Genomic DNA, 20,374 nt, shown 5'->3' with positions numbered 1-20,374 from the left:
GTGTTGTGTGTGTGTGTGTGTGCTGCATGACGGTGTAAAAATACATATTTCTTACTATGTGTCTTATTAAAAATAAGTTGGAACGGCAGTGGTCTAACACCATGGAAAGCCCCGGCACACAGCGGGTGCTCACTCAAGGCTGAGGCCCCTACTCTGGGTGTGCTGCCCCAGGCCGGGCCTCCTGCACCCCCTTCTCCACTCTCCTCCAGGACCAGAGAATGAACTGTCATTCCAAAGCAGCCAGTCTCATTATCGATCAAAGTCCACCGTTTGAGTGTGTTTAGTAATACATAAGTTACTGAATTAAACATTTTGAATATGTTTTCTTTAATAAATATGTAAATATTCATAACAATCTAAATCTACGGAAACATTCCTACGGGCTCGGATTAACTCGGCATCCTTACACGTTTGAAGCCATTTCTCCCCCACCACAGCCTCCGTGCCACGATTTGCATGTGTGCTCACTCCGGCTTTCTCAGTTCCTCGGCATCGTGGAGCAGCCTGCCTTCCCACACGGGCAGGTCTCCCTCTCCTGCGGTGCAGACCCAGAACAGTCTCCCTTTCCCACCCCAGCGGCCCCCGGGAGGACTGTGCAGGCGAGAAACAGGCATTCCGTCAAGGAGCATTTCCTTTTGCAGATTGCGTGACTTTTGAAAAATACAGGCTTTTTATCTATTAAAAAAAAACTGGTGTCGCATTTAATGTTTTCATCCTAGGAGACGTGGGGGAATTGAGAACCTACAAAATGGGTGCATTATTCCCATTATCCTCTTCCCTCCTCTCTCCCTCCCTTCCTTCTTCCTTTTCTCCCTGGTGAGGATGCTGCAGAGCTCAGTGAGAATCCTGATGGAATGTGATGAGGCAGCGCTCTCCAAGCTCCTCCCCTTCTTCAGGGGTCTGGGGTGGGACGGTGTCAGGATGGAGATGCTCAGTGCTCTGGGGCAGAGGCTCCCCCGGGGCAGAGAGCCTCTCTCTCCCTCTGCTGCTCTTGCTGTGGTCCAGGGCTGTTAGTCCTCAGAGGTCATGAGGACCAGGAGGCCAACCTGCAGCTGTATCCGCACATGACCTGCACACCAGGAAGTGGGCCTGACAGAGTGGCCGTGGAGGCAACGCCAGCCCCCCTGTGAAAGGTGGAGGGGTGGGCATCACTGTCAGAGGGGCAGGCAACAACGTAGTCCTCAGTGCAGCCCAGACGTCTTTCAGTGAGCCCTCTGGATGCCCACTTCACCACTTCTGGAAGCCACTGTGTTTGACACTTTCTCCAGATGGCAGGTCAGAGCCAGACAGACACACTGAGGGTGGAGACATGGGAGGCCGGGCCAGCGAGCTTCCCGTGCAGCTCAGGAATGATCTTGCCTATAGGCTTTGCAGCGCCATGGGAGGCAGGCAGATGCTCTGGACAGCAGCATGGCCATCATAACCACAGCTTGCCAGAGCGGTAGAGAGGGTGTGGACTGTGGTCATGAGTCCCTCCATGATGCCAAAGTGTCACAGACCCTGGCAGCAGTGGTGGGTGGGGTGGGGGGAGGCGAGCATGCTGGCAACCTAGGGTGTGGTCATACTTCTCATGGTCACCCCATCACAAACATGGCACCATCAGCACAAGGGGCAAATGACCCTTTCTCTCCATTCTTCCAGGGAGCTGCAAGCATCTTCAGGGTGGTGAGGACACCATGTTCAGCAGCAGTATCGCCCTCCCCCTCCATATTGGTGGGATCTGGTGCCTGGCAGATGGAGATGGACTTCCCATTGACCACAGCTTCCTGTTGTCAACCTCATCAGTGCCATTGAACTTGCCATGACAGACGAGGTTGAGGTCGACGGAGTCACGGATGGTGACTTACATCCACATTGCCTGTGGTGGAAGCAGCCCCAGTGACCTGACTCCACACAGCCAAATCTATTTACACCGAGCTTCTCCACGTGTCTCGGGGGATGTGGCTGGCACAGAAAATGGGGCCGCCAGCTCTCAGGCGGGGAGGGGCAGAAAGCCGCCTCTGTTTACTTCTGAATTTAAAACTCTAAGCCTCCTCTTCCTCCCGAGCCTCCTACGGGTGAGGGGCGTAGGATTAGCCAAACAGATGGCCAGAGCATCTGGATGAGCTCATTCATTCATTCATTCATTCATGTACTGGGCATGCGCCAGGAACCGGGTTAGTCTAGTGAGCAAAAGCAGTCAGGGTCCCAGCCCTTACAGGGCTTCCTGTTCAGTGGGGGAGAGGATGGCAAACAAATGATTACACAAATAAGAACTTGACGACAATTATAACAAGGCGCAAAGGAAGAAAGTGGATGGTACGGAGCAGTGCGCCTAAAACCTTAACGTGAGCGGGATTCGCCAGGGGCGCTTGTAAATGTGCGGACCCGAGTCTGCAGGTCCAGGAAGCTCCCAGGAGACGCTGCTGCGGCAGGTCTGAAACCACGCTTTGAGTAGCAAGAGTTTAGACCATGGGCTAATAACTGCAAATTATTAGAAAGTATCACAACTCTGGGTTCAAAGATAAACCTCGCTTCCAGAAGTCACGAGCTCAAACGCATATTGGGGCCGAGAAGGTAACACAAATGAGCAAAGCATAAGGTCCACTTTTAATCTGAGGAAACTAAAGCTGGGGTCTGTGTGTGTGAGGACACACTTACACGTGATGATGTGAGTATGTGATTGTGTCAAATGACTTGCTCAAGGACACACGCTCTCGGTTCGTTCATTCACGCAGTCAACAAATGTTCACCGTGCACCTGCTGGGGGCCAGATCTACAACCCGAATCTCCTAATTTGTTAACTTCACGTTCTTTCCAAAGAAAGCATGTGGCTTAAGGGGCCAGACCCAAATTCGAATCCTGACTCTGCTGTAACACAACTGTGTCATCTGAGCCTGTTGTTTCCTCTCTCTGAGCCTCAGTTTCCACACCCACAAAATGGGACGGTATGTCGTACGCACAGGGCCGCTGCACAAGGACTGCACAGGCAGGTACCTGCCAAGGGAAACCACTCAACACACAGGAGCTATTATTCGCTTTCCGTTCTCCGGGGGCCCCTGCTTAAGCCACTGAAATCTGTGAGTCCAATTTGAATGTTCACACTTTTTTTTACCTCTCACTGGGAGGATTAAGAAGCTAATGATTCCGAAAGCAGCAACTGCTATTATGTTGCCTCATTGGACCCCAGGGGCCACTTCTGACTGATCCTTGTGGAATGAGACAATTTCTAGTGCGCGACGTCTCGAGGCAGGTCTTTGCTATAAAAGGTGTGTGTCTGCAAACCGCAACAGCTCATCTCCCTCGTGTGAGCGGTTTATATTGCTCCCAGACCAGGGACAGCGACAGGACGACGGAGCACCGTATTAGGAGTCCTGAAGTGCGCATCCCAATTTCGACTCTCACTGAGTGGCTGTGTGACAGTGAAGAAGTCATTTGTCCTTCTCAGGGCTGTGTCTGAGGACTGAAAGGAACGAGGCCAGGGCACCCCAGAGCGTGAGCATTTTCGGGGGTAGGTAAACACACATTCTCCTATTTAAATCATCACAGATTTATTGTCATGCATACTAAATCACAACAAGACTATCAAGGTCCTAAGTTTTCATTTCTGGAGCTGGTTTTAAGTCCTTTTAAAATGAATTTATTGAAAGCGAGTTGTTTTAAAGAAAAATTAGTAAGCAAGTAACAGGATTGGTGGTGTGAATATACAGCAGAAAGTGGCTTGAGAATGTGTGAAGTTTGTGAGACACAGCCACAGGTGGACGTTCTCTACCCGTGGAGGGCATCAGATAGTAACAATAGTCAGAGCCCTTTTCCATGAACAGGGGCCTGGGAATTCCCTTGTCCTACGCCAACAGCCCACACAGCGTGATTTCTGCTCCGTGCAGGCAGAGGCTGTTAAGGCCTCGAGAGGTGCTAAGACCCCCAGGAAGCCAGCTGAGAAAGGCTCAAAGGCAGCGAAGGTGAAGCTGATCTGTGCCCAGGTGAGGACCGGGCAGAGCTCTGGGCAGCTCCACCGGGCTTGGGCGGAATGATTCAAAATCTGCCAGCCCGGCTGGAACTGGAGAGGCCCAAACTGAAAATTAGACCTTGTCACTCACGCCCAGGGCAGAGAAGGTGGAGGAAGTCAGAAAAGGTGACGGCCCCGCCTGTTCCGTGGGGCAGTGGTTTCACCCCTCCGAGGAAACACTTAATGAGATTATAGCCGTGGCTTCTGCAAAGCGTATCTGCATTTGAAAAGAAAAATTTTCTCTATTCAGCTTTGCTTCCTTAGTTCTGTAATGTTTTTTCCCTCCTTCCAGAAGGCGGGATACAATTCAAATCCAATTTTCCCTTGAAGAGGTAATGAACCATAGCTAATGTTTCTCAAATGGTTCCTACAAGCCAGGCAGTGTGCTAAGGACTGCATGAGTCTTATCTCCTTTATTCCCCTTAAACCAATGAGGAAGTTATTATCTGTACTTTACGAGAAGAAAAATGAGGCACGGGGAAGTTAAGGAAACTTGACTAAGGATTCAAAGCCATTATCAACCTGAAGTTATCTGTGATTCCTCAAGACCACTCTATATTCATCCACCACACATCCACCCTCCATCTACCCATTTACCCACCCATCCGTCCATCCATCCATCCACTCATCCATCCATCCATCCATCCATCCATCCATCCACCCGTCCATCCATCCATCCATCCATCCACTCATCCATCCATCCATCCGTCCATCCACCCATCCATCCATCCATCCATCCTCCATCCATCCATCCATCTGTCCATCCACCCGTCCATCCATCCGTCCATCCATCCACCCATCCATCCACCCATCCATCCATCCATCCATCCACTCATCCATCCATCCATCCGTCCATCCAGCCATCCATCCTCCATCCATCCATCCATCCATGCATCCGTCCTCCACCCATCCATCCATTAATCTACCTACCCACCCACCCATGAATAATTTTTAAGGATCTACCATGAGCCATGCACTGAGCTGTGTGCTTATTAGAAACAGAAATTTTAATACATACATAAGAATAAGAAATTGTCTTTGTCTTGGAGGAATTCACCATCTAGAACAACAGTTCTCAACCTTGGGTGCACAGTAAACTCATCTGGAGAACTCTGAAAAAATCCTGTTGCCTGGCCACACTTCTGACCAATTAAGTAAGAATGTATGGGGGTGGGATCTGGACATTAGCATTTTATTAACAATTTCAAAAACTTCCTAGGAGATGCACATCCAGATTTAAAACCAGTGCTGGAGCCTGATTCTCAAAGTGTGGTCCCTGGACCAGCTGCATCAGCATGACCTAGGACTTGTTAGAAATGCAGATTCTTGGGCCCTGGCCCAAACTTTTATAGAATCAGAAATGCTGGGGATGGGGCCCTGCAATCTGAGCGCTAACAAAACTCCCAAGGTGATTCGGATGCACAGGAGAACCTGAGGACCACCGAGCTAGCATCTCGTTACTCGGAGTGGCTGGTGGACAAGAAGCATCGGCATCGCCTGGGAGCTTGTTAGAAATGCAGACTCTCAGGCTGGATCGGAATATGCAATTTAAGGTCCCCAGGTCATTCTACGCACATTGAAGAGGAAGAGACACACAGCTAACCTCTCCTGAGAGTGTTCTAAGCGTTGAGCATCTGCAAAGCTTTTGACATCACCACCCTGAAGCCTTCCCAGCCGCCGGCCCACATGCAGGTCCATCTCCATCACACTCCTGCTTCATTTCTTCACAGAAATGACCACGATTTATAATCCCTTATTTGTTAAAAAATTCAGTACCTGCCTCTTCCACTAGAACCTAGGCTGTGGGAGGGGGGACTTGTCTGTCTTGTTCCCCATTACAACCCTGGCACCTGCACCAGGGCCTGGCCCACAGCAGGCACTCGTGAACTATTTGCTGAATAAACACACACAGCAAACATAATCTGCATTGTCTAGATGAGGAGATTGAGGCTCAGAGAGGGGTAGGAATTTTCCCAGGTTCACACAGTGAGCCAGTGACAAGGCTGGGAGACACACGTGGCCAGGCTGAGCCCACACTCTGTAGGATGTCATGTGCAGTGACCATGGGGAGATGCAAAAAGTGCCGGTGGGAGCAGAATGACCGTCAGGATGCCAAGTCCCTGAAGGCGGGCAGTGGGCGGGCTTGTTTCTCCGCTGAATTCTCAGTGCCTCGTACACAACAGGTGCTTTGAATAATCTGTTGGCTGCCTGATTGGAGAAATGACGGGATGAATGAGAAACCATCACCTCTCTCTGTGGAGGGGCTCAGGGAGTTTCACAAGCAGGCAGAGGTGATGCTGGATCCGGGGGGGGGGGGGGCGGTCGTAAGGCAGAAGGGAAGGGGAAGAGAGTCCTCCGATGCCGCCCTCCCACCCCTCAGCAACTTCTCTAGAGAGACAGTGCACATCTTCACACAGCAGCTCGCATGACGATACCCAGCAGCACCGCTTGTAAGACCAAAAAATTAACAATAACCTCAGTGTTCATCCGCAGGGAGATGACAAAACGAACGGGGGCACAGCCATTCTCTGGTACATGATTCAGTTAAAAAAAAAGAAGTGGATCATTACTTAATGTATCTTGAAGTGAACAAAGCGAGTTATGGAAAATATGTTGGGCAGGATGGCTTTCGTGCCTCAAAATTTTTTCCAGCAATACTACGATGTCTATAGTTAATACACATTTATAAATATATATTGACATAAATATACATACACAAATTATATAAATATACACTCACACATATGTAATTGCATAGAGAAAGGTCTTCATAAGACGCACACAAAACACGGTAACAGTGGTTACTTCCAGGGAGGGAGGAAAAGACGAAGATTGGTGGATGCGGCAAAGGAGAATGGACTTAACCTTTCGAATATTTATGAGCATCGTGTATTTATGTACTACCTGGTGGCTAGAAATGGATCTTTCACAGAAAAAAAAGAGGAAAGGAAGGGCTGTTCAGGCAGTGGCAGGGACAGCACGTGCAAAGGCCGTAAGGTGTGAAACTACACTAGGCTCCCGGAGGGTGGCGCTCATTCAATGGCTCAGTCTTCTGGGCTTGCAGACTGCTTTGTCTTCTGTGCCCATTCATTCCACAAGTCGTTCTTAAGCACCTACTATGTGCTTAAGTACCCCCTGCTCCCAGATGCGGAGGCAACTTTGGAACTTTGGATGCAAAGAGCTTGCCTTCTCACGGGGGAGACAGACAGACAACAAGGGAGCCAACATGTGACTTCTGAGGAGGGCAGGAATATGAAGAAAATGAAACAGGACACGGGACAGCCTGGCTGGGTGTTCTGAGGGCTCTGCAGGCTCTCAAACCCTCCCATGGCTCCCATCTCTCTCGGGGTAGAAGTCAAAGTCCTTCCAGGGCCTCACAAACTCTGGCATGGTCTGACCCTCGTTCTCTCTCTGACCTCATCTGCCCCATTGTCCCCTTTCTCCCTGGGGCCAACCACACCAGCTTCCTTATTGCTCTTCAAGTGCTCTGGGAACACTGCTGCCTCAGGGCCTTTGCACTTGCTGTTTCCTTTGCTCATAAGGTTCTTCTTCCATGTTGCATCAAGTGCCCTCCCTCATCTCTTTCAGGTCTTTGCTCAAGTGTAATCTTCGCAGTGACACCTTTCCTAGCTACCCTAATGGAACAGGGCAACCCACTTCCCTGCATTCCTCGTGCTCCTTCCTAATGTCCCCCCCGCCCCCACAGTATGTATCTTCATCCAACACACTATCTATTCTGCTTATTTACTGTTATTATCAGCCTCTTGCCCCACCAGCAACCTAGCACAGGCTCCTGGAGGGCAGGGGTTTTTGTGTTGTCTTTCTAGTATGTGAAACAATGCTGGGCATGTGGCTGAATAAACGTTTGCTAAACGAATGAATCAATGAACCGTTACTTTTGCCAGGAAAGACCTCTGTGATGAGAACTGAGGAGTGAGGGGATGGTCCTGCAGAGCCTGGGGGAGCCTGGTCCAGGCGGAGGGTACAGCAAGGGCAAAGGCCCTGAGGGCCGAACCACGCTTGTGAGTGAGAGCAGAGGAAACAAGGCCAGGGGCCGGGCCCCGCGAGCTGAGGGCACAGGGGAGACGAGTCCGAGAGGCTGGCGGGGACGGACAAGCGGACCCTGCCGGCCAGAGGGAGGAATTCAGATCGTATTCTATACTTTTTTAAAACACTAAGTCCTCTCCACGTTTTAACTCCCTTCATCCTCACATCAGCTCTATGAGGTTGGTGGGATAACTATTCCCATTTAATAGATGAGGCAAATTAACCCCAAAGAGGTTAGGCCATAAGGCCAGGGACCAATGACTGGTAAGAGGCAGAGCTGGACTCAACAGGAGCCACTGGGGGCTTCTGGGTCCACGTTCCCCCCAGAGTCGCCCTGAGTGGCGCAGGCCCTGTGGCTCGGTCTCCCTGGGGTCCTCCTTGGAGCTGGGTGCTGCGGTCACTCAACAACGACCCTGTAACAGAAGGAAGGGCCCAGAAGGAGGGAGATCAAGAGGCCTGGCAGGGAGGGAAGCCGAGCCTGGCACTCGAGGCCACAGCTGGGGTGGAATGTCCCCTGCAGAGTCCCGGAGCCCACACCCCACTGGAGAGAAAGGAAAGTGTGTGTGTGCGAGGTGACCCTGCCGGCCTGGCCCACTCTGAATTTGGGAGCCACCTCTCTCTGCCCCATCGCTCCTACCCCAAGCCGTCGCCTTGGCACCAGCTTGCTCCAGGGCAACGGAAAGGGCGCAGACAGCTCCCAGTCACAAAATAGGAGAGAAACAGTGTGCCTGTGGGTGCCATCACTGTGAGGACAGACATCAGGGCTGTGGACACTCTTAAGAGCTTGGCAGAAAGTGATGCTGAGTTGAGAGAGGGAGATGAGACTCTGGGGCCCGAGGGCCGGGGGCTGATTCCTGGCCCTGCTGTGAGCTGTGCAGCTTGAGGCTGGTGACTTAACTCCCCTGTGCCTCTACTTTCACATCTGCAGAAGGGGCTCCTGCCCTAACAGGAGTGTAATAATTGAAGGAGAAACAGTCCACGACTGACTAGGAGAACAGACTTTGGAGTCAGACTACCTAGGTTCAAATTTTGACGATCACTTAACTGTGTCACCTCGATCGAGCCACTTAACCTCTCTGTGCCTCAGTTTCCTCATCTGTAAAATCAGGTTAATATCACTAGCCACTTCTCAGAGTTGCGGGGAGTGAATGAGTTACTACATTATTGCTCTGCACACAGCAAGTGCCAATTGTTTGCTCGGATGATGACAGAGGAAGAGGAGGAGGATTAACCTACATTCTATTGCTCTGAACAGGACCTGGCACTAAGTATGTGCTCACATAAGTTAAAGACAAGAGGCAGGGACTCATCTGAAGGGCGGTGCCTCTCGGTGTCCACCAGCGGCAGCCAGGTGGGAATGTGGGCCCAGCGTTGCCAAAGCACTCGGCATTTCAAGAGAAATCCAGATTTTTATGTGAACTCGCCGGATTTTTACACCTTTTTTTTTAAAAGATTCTTTTTTATTTCTTTCCTTTTTCTCCCCAAAGACCCCCAGTACATAGTTGTATATTCTTAGTTGTGGGTCCTTCTAGATGTGGCATGTGGAATGCCGCCTCAGCGTGGCTCAATGAGCGGTGTCATGTCCGTGCCCAGGATTTGAACTGAAGAAACACTGGGCCGCCTGCAGCAGAGGGCTCGAACTTAACCACTCGGCCACGGGGCCAGCCCCTTACAAGGTCACTTTTATTTAAAACACAGTGTGAACCAAACACAGGCATGCCTGAGGGTCAGACTTGGCTAGGAGCTGGGGGTCTGCAACTGTGGTTTTGAATTCACTGTGGTTATCTGATTCAGGGGAGAAGGACAATGGAATAATAAACTCAACTAGCGCGCCATGCCCCCAGGTGTGAGGGACTTTACACACAGCATGTCATTCAATTGTTGCCGTAAACACCCTACGCCCCCATTGGACAGGTGACAAAACCGAGGCTCAGAAAGGTTCAAGAATTTGCCCAAGACCATTTGGCTGGGAGGCTGTGGGGCCGGGATTCAGAGTCCGCCCTTCCTCACTCCACAGTCCATGCCTTCTCCTATCTCTTCTGGCTCTGAAAGGAAGCCAGCTTCCAGGTGACGTGTGCCTCTACTCAGAAAGAAAAGGATGACTTTGAACACGGCTCAGTGAATTTGTTCAAACTCTCAAAGAGCCCGGGGTGGTTTACAGGGATGCTGCAAAGGGCCAGGAAGAACGAGGGCATGTTCTCTGCCATGTGGGTTTGGCCTGAGGGAGCCCAGACCCTCCTGGCTCTTCCAGCTTCATCACCAGCATGCAAGGGAAACCTCACAGTCTTGGGGACAGCACTAATTACTCCTGGAGCCCTGGAGTTGCTTAAAGCCACTTCCTTGGGCTGTTATAGTCGACTAGACACACGTCTCTCTGCTTTTCCACGACAGTTACACAGTATTTGTGCCCCTGAGCTGGCATCAAACACAGACAGTGAAGGAGAGACAGCCGAGGGTTCCAGAACATCAGCAGCAAATCCCAAAGCCGGTTAAAGAAAGGGTTAAGCCCGAGGGTTAAACATAATAGCTTAAATGCCTTTTGTTAACTCCAGCTCTCCCAGGAAGGCTGACAGATCCCAAACAGAGCTAACAATAGCTGGAATTGTTCTGGCGAAAACTAGTCTGGCTGCATCATTTGCCAATAATTTTTTAAACAGCTTAACTCTCCTCTGCTTCCTTGACTCCAACCCGACCTGAAAGCAAAGAGCAGAGGAGTTCTCGTCCCAGCGTCAAAACCCGGTAAACAAGACGCCTGCTTGGAGGCGGCGCTGGCCGGACGGAGCTGAGAGGCTCGGAGCCGGGGGACCGCGACCCTGCGGGACACGCCCAGGGCCGGGCCTGGAACACACCCGAAACTGACTAGGGGCGGCAGGTGTCGGCATTTCTTGAAACTGGAGACCAAGGCAGGAAGCTCAGAACACAGACTAGCACACTTTTCCCTCTAATGACTAGACAAAAATTGTCAGCTACGTATGCCCAAGTTTCGGTCCAGTGGCAACGCTCTAAACAGCAGCAGGAGAAGCTGTCACACGGCAGTACTTCTGGAAGGACGTGTGTCTAAGGCCATCAGTCCCTTACATACTCAGCGGGGCGAGCAGGGACCACCACGGGTCCACCAAAACCCACGCCAGGAGGCCTACCTGCAGCGTCACTCAGAGTCCAGACATCGGCGTCAGCGCGGCCCAGCTTCAGTTTCCCCGCACAATCACTGTTTACGGAGAGGTTGGGTGAGATCACCAGTTCTAGCATTTCCTTGTACCTGAACAAAAACAAAGGGAAATATAATTTATTCATTAATTATGCATGCTTACTAATGATTCCTACTTCTTTCCCTAAGAGTATAAATATTAAAGCTGATTACCTAAACCCAGCCGTCTTATAAATTCTACATAATAAAAATTCACTAAACTTTTCATCAAAGGGAAATGAGGAATTAAAATGAAGGATTTGCTCCCCTCTGGAGAATAGAACCACACGATTAAAACTTTCCCCTCCTTCCTACTGTATTTTGCCATTAGAAAAATTATATTTTGGTCTCTTTCAAATGTCATCTGAAATGAGCTGGAGCAAGCCAGGGAGACCTCCTGGAAGAGGAAGGGAGAAACAGGCGGAGAGGGAATGGATGTGGATTTTCAAAAGCCAGAGGCTTGGGGAGAAGTGCGAGTTGACTGCAGTGAAGAGAGAAAAACGGACGCAGTGTGACTTGTACAGACAGACAAAGGGTCAAAAGGCGTCGGCAATATTTAACAGGTCCCTTAGGTGGCAAACCTCCACCGCCCATCATGGTGGTCCCTCCCAAGAGAGAAAACACCAGCTCCAGAATTACTCACGATTTTGACAACATGTTGACGGGGGCCAGTGAGACGGGGGACGAGTCTCCCTGGTCTTTCTTTTTTTACTGAAAACTTTTCCAGCTCTTGCACCATGTCAGTACTTATTTCGCCAAAATTCCTACCCACCGTGGTTAGGAAACGAGGGTTCTGGTTAACACGCACAACATCACACACGGCAGTTTTCAAAGGACGAAACTACAACCAGCTGGGTTTGATGCCGACTCAAGCTGTCCTCAGGGGAAAGCTAAGTTTTCTGAGTCCACATAGCGTCGCAAGGTCATCCTCGGCAGATCTGTCACCATTGCATGAATAAAACACAACGCACTGATTGACAGCAACGTGGTTATAAACTCAGATTCTGTGAAAAGATCACGGATTCGAATTCCAGTTTTGCCGCTCACTGCCTTGAGCAAGTTAGCACACTGCTCTAAGCGAGAAGTCTTCTCATCTGGACCAGGGGGATGATCACAGTACCTCCCTGACAGTCAGGTGAAGACGAAAAGAGACGATGTGTGTCAAGAAAAGACGTCACAGGCGGCCACCTAAATGCCCATTGGCTACCACAGGAAGAATAGCTAGGAGCAGACTGCTCACACAACGGAATACAATACAGCAGGGAAAAAGACTGAACTGGAGCGCCACACAGCATGATGGAGAGATGGCCAAACGGAGTCCCGGGCAAAGGCGCCGAGGGTGCCCAAGGTATGACACCATTTCTATGAAGTGAAAAATACACAAATCAATACTGTCTGCTGTTTGGGGATGCAGACACAAGCAACAAACGATAGCAGTATGTCTAGGAACGACAAACACCGATTTCAGGAGAACGGCTTACTGCAGGTAAAGGGGGGCTGCAGTTTGGGAAGTGGTGCCCTGGGGTTTCAACTGTGTTTGTAACGTTTTAGTTCAGGGGTTGACACAAACTATGGCCTATCCAAATCCAGCTGTCATCTGATTTTGTGCCACCTGTGAGCTAAGAATAGGTTTCACCTTTTTAAATGGTTGAAAAAATTCCTAAGAAGGATATCATTTCATGATGTGAAAATGATGTGAAAGCCAAGGTGCAGCATCCATGGAAACGTTTTCTCGGAGCGCAGCCCTGCTCACTGGTCACGGTACCGTCCCCCATCACTTTCACACTGCGTCTTCCGAGCAGAGCAGTGGGCATAGAGACCCGCAAAGCTGAAATAGTTAATATCTGGCAGGAAAAGTTTGCCAACCTCTGTTTTAGGGTGTGAGGAGAAAACTGCCATATGGTTACTATACATCTTTGCATGCCTGATGCACTTAGAAATTTTTTAAAAAGACATCACTTATTCCAGGACTTGCCCACAGGAAGCGCTTTATACATACTTTGTAATCTGATGGGAGAATCTCATGCAAATCAGCTTCTACCGTTTATGTCTTTACATTAGCTGATAAACGTTCGGGTCCTAAACACTCCCATGTATACGCATGTCCTGAATGCCTGTTTTCTTGTCCCTTGACTGCCATCAGGCCCTCCAGGAGAGAGGCCTAGGTGTCTCGTTCCTTTAATACATCAAAGCATTATGTGTGGAGCTCGGCAAAGAGCAGACGTCCGACCTGTCGTCTGACTGTAGGTGCCAGAAATTTACATTTTATCCAAACTCATTCCCTTCATCCTTTTGGGTGTGTACAAATAATTTAAGATTAAAAAATAAACAATGATGTAAAAAATAGCACTCGTCTCTAAATTTCCAGGTGTTATAAGTATGGGTATTTGAGGCAGCAAATTGTTAGCTAAATGACCAAATCCAGTTATAAACAAAATGAATTGTTTTTTCCTCCTCCTCAGGGTTTAAAAATATTTGAAGATTTGAAGTGGTTGCCAATATTTAAAAATGAGGCAATTTCACATAAAAATCTAGATTTTCAGCTTCTCTTGAAAATGGAAAAATATTGTCACATTTCTGCATGGCAACAATCAGCTGGAGCTGAGTAGCAGCTGCCCATTTTGGTCCAGGCATATGAGCTCCAGTTTGTCACAGTCCCCACCACTCCCTAGTGCCTTACATTTGACTCTCTTTTTCCATTTGTATTTCCTCCCGGTCCCTATAGGGCTTTGCATTTGAGATCCTGGCATACGCATCATCGGAAAAGCCTGATGAGGAAAGACACAGCAATGTGGCACTTCTGGCCTCAGTCACATAGCTCATTTATTTTACTGAGTGTTGCTGTCATCCTCAAGAGCTCTTAGCACATCCAAACAGCATTTGTTGACCTAACAGCAGAGCAGGAATGTGTCTGTGAACTTTACCTCTGGGACAGAGTATTGCTACTAAAGCTTGTGGCGTATTCGTCTTACACTCTTGCCTAAGATCCCTGAAGGCCAAGCCAATGTGGAAATCATCCTTATTTCCCCCACAGTACCTGACACGGAATCCTGTTCATTCTGTCACCTGATTAACATCTGTTGCAAGATGGGAGGAAGGAAGGGATGGAGGGCAGAGGGCCTGGGACAGAGGGAGGGAGGGAGAAAATCTATAAATGAGTGATTAGCTTCTCTCAACGCGATGTTTAAAAATTCCCATTTATCCATATTTTCCACCCCATGCTAGACAATGACTCTAACATATTAAATATGTCTTTAAAAATGATACCATGTTGTTTTAATTGTTTTTTTCTTTTTGAGGAAGATTAGCCCTGAGCTAACGCCTGGTGCCAATCCTCCTCTTTTTGCTGAGGAAGACTGGCCCTGAGCTAACATCTGTGCCCATCTTCCTCTACTTTATAAGTGGGACTTCTGCCACAGCATGGCTTGCCATGTTTTCACCCAGGATCCAAACCGGTGAACCCCGGGCCACCAAAGCAGAGTGTGCACACTTAACCGCTGCACCACGGGGCCGGTCCCTGTGTGTTTTAATTTACATGAATAGTGTTGCCCACGAGATCTCATTCTGTCTATTACACTTCTTTTTTCAGCTTGTACTCTGATTTTAAAATGCATACATATTGATGGCTGGTTATCTAGCTGATAGCTAGGATTCCATGTGCACTGCCCCAGTGATGACGGCTAGGAAGCCTTTATCTCTCAGCCTCTATAAACAATGCTGCAACGAACATCTTCATTAAAAATATATATATATAATTTATGTATATCCATATACATGTGTGCACACACACATATATTCTTAAAATTCTTAAGTAATTCTTAAAATTATCCTTACAATTATTCTATTGGAGGAGGAGGGTTTCTGTGTCGCTGGTGTGCGTGATCTGAACCCGATCAAGTACTAGCACGCTGGCCTCTGTTAACCCCGTGCTAACCTAGAATCCCACCACAAGTACGGAAGCGTCTAGTTTCCTGAGTTCTTGCTAACACTGGGCATTGCCCAGCTTTCTAATTTTGCCGAACTGATGGATGGAAAATGATATCTCATGGCTGTTTTAATTTGCATTTCTATGATTACTAGTGAGTTCGAACATATACTCACATAATGGTGGGGCATGAGTTTCTGGGAACTATTTATATCTTTTATCTTTGCCCATTTTTCTACTGGGTTTTCTTTTGTTTTCCTTCTTCTTGTCTTGTTCGTTTGCTGGAGTGCCTTGTAGAGTCCAGGCAGCAGTTCACTGTTGGTTTTAGATGCTTTAAATTTCTTTTCTTAATCTTTCATTTGTCTCTTCTCTTTATTTATGGTATTTTATAGAACAAAAAATTCTTACATATTTGCCCCATAATCTCCTTTTTTCTAGGTGTAAAAATTCTTTCCCTAACCCTGGGATATTAAAATTTGTCTACATTTTAAGCTACTGACTTGGAATTTTACATTTCAGATTTATCTTTAATTCATCTGAAGTCTTCCTTTTAAGATGGTTTAAAGTTCCATTTTTCTCCAATATTGGAGAAAATGCAAATAAGCCATTTTTCCTAATATGTATTAAACTCTCCAACCGAATTCACCTCCCGGCTGTGATGGGGTAGTTTGTGTTTTTTGTTCAATCTCACTTTCACAATAAGAAATACAAGCTACAACCCATTGTTTCAAGGCATTGGAGGGCAACCAAGGCAGGGCTTGAGGGCCCAAGATCCCGGAGAGATGAGACATGGACTGAGTTCAGCCGGACCTCTCCTATTTTTCCCCTCAAGACATTGCCGATTTATAAGCACAGAAGAAACAAAAGAACAGCTTAGAGTGTTCCAGTCTCACTGGGCTGGAGGGACAAAAACTGGAGTTCAGAGCTACTCAGGCAGCTAGGACCCAAAGAACAAATGCCCTAGAGATGCGAGAACCACGGAGAAGGGAGCATCTGTTGATGGTTACGAGCTTCAAGCCATGTGCTGATTCCTAAGTGGGATGGGGTGAGAGTCGGAGAAGCCAGGCAGAAGGGGCAGCTAAGAAGGCAGGAAACCAAGCAGAGCTTTTGGCAAGTACCTTCTCCCCGTACCAAGGAGGCAGAAAGTGGAGTTCACGGCCCATCAAGGATGAGGATCCTTGGTAAACACAGCAGGCTTCTAACCTGAAAGGCCAATCCCTTGGAGCAAGGGCAAACCAAACAGGTCCTGTCTTGAGTCACCTGAATCCATCACTGGATCAGTGTGGTCTGCCTCTACTCTTACCACCTGCCAGAAGAAAAGCTACTTTTCTTTTGGGGAAGATGTCCTCTTCCAGAGTTCCCACAATTTTTCACACACAATGTTGAGCATTTAATAAAAAATTACCAGGCATGCAAGGAAAGAAGATGAAATGATCAAAAACCAAGACAAAAACCAAAGTCATATAAGATGCAGACACTGGAGTTACCAAACTTGGCATTCCCAGTAACCTTGATAACATGATCAAGAAAATAGATTTAGGATGGAGGATGCTACTAAAGAAAGAATTTCCCTGAGCTAACATCTGTTGCTAATCTTCCTCTCTCTTTTTTTTTTCTCCCCAAAGCCCCAGTACATAGTTGTGTATTCTACTTGTAAGTCCTTCTAGTTCTTCTGTGTGAGCCGCCGCCACAGCATGGCTACTGACAGATGAGTGGTATGGAACCGGACCAGGGCTGCTGAAATGTAGCATGCTGAACTTGAACCACCAGGCCATCAGCGCTGGCTCAAGAACTCGAATCTTTAAAAAATAAATGGAAATTCTAAAACTGAAAAATACAACAATTGAAATTTAGAACTCAATAGAGGAGTTGGACCACAGATGGGACACAGCAGAAGGAAAGATTAATGAACTGGAAGATAAGTCAGTAGACAAATTTCAGAAAGAAGCTGGGAAAACAGGTTTAAAAAAAGCATAAAAGAAATATGGGACATGGAGAAAAGGTCTAACATACATGTCACAGGGGCCACAGAAGGAGAGGAGAGAGAGAACAAGTCATAAACAACATGTAATGAGAAACTGACAGAAAATCTTCCAAGACTGATGAAAGACATCTAGCCAATGGAATCAAGAAGTTCTGTGAGCCAGAAGCAGGATAAATACAGAGAAAAATACTCCTGGGCATATCACAGTCAAACTGTACACTCCGCTTAACAGACAAATTCTCTTTAAAGAAGGAATAATACAACTTCTCAAAAGAAATGATGGAAACTAGAAAACAACGGAATTTCATCTGTCAATGGAGAATTCTGTGCCAGCAAAAAGCTCCAAAAATGAAGACAAAAATGAAACAAACCAAAATTAAGATTATTGCCACCAGCAGACCTGCACGACAAAAGAAATGCTCTGGAAGCATGAAATTCAGCAAGGAATGGAGAGCAACACAAGAGATAAATGAAGTTAATATATTCTAAGGACTTTGCATTTTCCTGGAAGAGATACAAGTACCAATTTATAGTAAAGTTTAAGATTTACCAAGGATGTATGCTATGATCTTCAGGACAACTACTTAGAGAATAATAGTGAAAACAGAGGAGAAAATAGAATAATAGAAACAATAATCCAAAAGAAGGCAAGAAAGTAGAGAAAAAGAAACAAAGAAGAGATGGAACAAACAGAAAAAAACCTAAAATGATAGATTTAAACTCAAATTTATCAATAATTATGTTAAATATAAACATTTAATGTATCTTTACATTACATTACAATTAGTACATTAAATCGAAACAGAATATTCTAATACTCCCATCAAAAGACAAAGATTACAAGACTGGATTAAAAAGCTAACTACATGTTTATTACATGAGATTCCTTTTAAAGAAAAAGACACTCAAAGATTTAAAGCAAAATACCGGAAACATCCATATGATGTAAACAGCAAATCAAAGAAGGCTGACACAATTTCAAGTGCACTTGGAAATAAAAACTATTACTAGAGATTTAGAGGAACATATAGTAATGAAAAAAGAATCAATCCACCAAGATGCGACAATTAAAAATTTGCCCTTCCGCAAGTTAATTTGCATGGTCTTGACTCCGAAAAGGAATACAGACATATATAATAGACCGAGTGTAGGTCTCTGTTAGGCAAGGCAAGATCTAAAATTCAAACACACCTAGAGCAATGCCAACACAGCATCGTTTGGAGGCAAATAAGTGAATATTGCTAATAAAGCCAAAGCAACAGAAACGTTGGTCACAAAGTAAACAGGACCCCGACTTAAGAACCTGACAGCTGTTCTTGTCCCGCTGCCAGCTACAGCTTCCAGGCACCGCCACCTTCCAGGAGCAAACGACGGATCACAAAGTCTAGCAGGATAAACAGTTTAAGGCAGCTCAGAGTGTGAAAAATCCTCCCCAAAACTCTAATCTCAGCTCCCATCTCCCAAGCACCCATCACGTGCCGGGCAACTTCCCCGACCGCTTTTGCAGTATCTTCTCTACTTCTCTCAACTGCTCTGGGAGAGACCATTATCGCCCTCTACTTCCCAACAGGCCGACTAAACGCAGATTTGGGTCTGAGCAAACCAAAGGCACCAGGGACACATTCATCACTCCTGTCTGGTGACCCTTACCCTGTTCCGCCATGAGGCTCTAAAAAGCAGCCCTTTAGATTTCAGCACGCGCTGAGTTCCGTCTGTATTTAGGGTCATCTGGCTTTGTTATTGAATGACACGGGGCAGCGGAGGGGCAAAGCTGATCTCTCTGGTGTTTTGAAGCCTCTGAAGGTCTTAACCTGGCCGATTATAGTGCTCATTTTACAGATACTAGGAATAAAAACAGCTAACACTTAAAGAGCATTGACTCTGGGGCCAAGAGCTCTTGGCATCTATTGGCTCATTTAATCTTATGAAGTGGGTAGAGATAAGGAAACTGAGGCTCAGAGTGACCCGCCAGCTAGTGGTGGAAGCAGGATTCACAACCAGGTGGTCTGGCTCTGGGGTCTGTGCTCATAACCACAGCTTGCAAGGAGAACTGCGTCAGAAATTGAACCCAGGGTCCATCCAGCCGCAGTGTCTGCTAACCCACCCGGTCCGAGTCCTGGCTCTGCCATCTGCTACAGGGCTTCAAACCCCAGCTACGTGTCTTATCAGCCGTACCACCTTGGGCAAGCTATTTAACTTCTCTGAGCCTTATCCATACGGATGGAGAAAATAACAGTCCCCTCCCGGCAGGTTACCCTGCAGGTGAAGTGAGAGGCGGTGTGAGCGGGTGGGTGTTCCACACAGGGTAGCTACTGACGTGATTTGCATTCACATCGACAAAAGCTTGAAACACACAATTAGCTTCATTCCAGGTGGACCCTGGGAACTGTCAGGAGGATTATCCAGAAACCCTGGTCCTATTGTGGTCGGAGGGGCAGAGTTGAGTTCTCTTGCAATATGAGGAGGGGGGCTTCCCTCACGTTCTCCCCTTCTCCTCTCCTGGCAATTACCTGAAATAGGAGACCAGCTTATTCTCCTCGCTGGGGAGGGAAGAGAAAAAGCAGACAGTCCGAGCAGGGTCTGGGGGAGGAGGAAGACTCCGCTGCTCTTTCATGGAGGTACAGAAAGGAAGCCAAGGCATGGCATTCATTTACAACAATTCTTTTTTTCTTGCGTTGCATTGTTGCAAACCCCCGATGCCCTGCTGCTTCAGAAGCGGCCAAGAGAGCTGGAAGAAAGGGGCGTTCAAGAGCCCGGCCCTCTGGCCTTGTCCCTGGCCTGCTGCTGCCAGCGGCTTGCACCATTTGTTACCCTTGTCACCACCCCGGTCCCTGGGGACCGGGAAGCACTGGGGGAGCGCTGAGGAGCCTGAGAGATGACAGCTGGAGGGTGGGGGCGGGGGCAACTTCAAAGGCTGGGAAGGATCAAAAGCAGATGGAGGGTCCCAGGCGGGGAGCGGCTCACCTTTCCACGCCCCCCAGCGCACTGGCTACCTCGGCTGAGGAGAGTGGCCCTGCCTGCTGGATGGAGAGCACAGATGGCAGGCCGGCCAAGGGGCTTCGAGAGGGCCACCTCTCGGCATCTTTCAAGGGCTTAGAAACCCAAGCCTGCGACAGCCATCACACACTCCTGGAAAGACAACAGCTGTGGCCCAAACCTGGCCGCCTCTGGCCGCCTCCAGCTCCCCCAGGTGATTTCCTTCAAGGTACACCTGCAAAGCACAAGCTGGCTCTGCCCTCAGTC

The 20,374-nt window shown here is 48.0% G+C and overlaps 1 protein-coding gene across 1 annotated transcript in view; it reads right to left on the bottom strand.

Moving 5' to 3' along the window:
- Positions 1-20,374, bottom strand: part of EYA2 (EYA transcriptional coactivator and phosphatase 2) — a 251,791-nt gene that overhangs the window by 165,371 nt on the left and 66,046 nt on the right. The window contains exon 2 of the mRNA XM_046678181.1: positions 11,176-11,294. Within this exon, the coding sequence (XP_046534137.1) occupies positions 11,176-11,284 (109 nt within the window). The 5' untranslated portion in view covers positions 11,285-11,294. The remainder of the gene's footprint in view (positions 1-11,175; positions 11,295-20,374) is intronic.

The sequence above is a fragment of the Equus quagga genome, chromosome 12 (assembly GCF_021613505.1).
Source record: "Equus quagga isolate Etosha38 chromosome 12, UCLA_HA_Equagga_1.0, whole genome shotgun sequence".
NCBI classification, from domain to species: domain Eukaryota; kingdom Metazoa; phylum Chordata; class Mammalia; order Perissodactyla; family Equidae; genus Equus; species Equus quagga.
The sequence above is the reverse complement of the archived record's forward strand: the minus strand, read 5'-3'. Positions and strand labels throughout refer to the sequence as shown.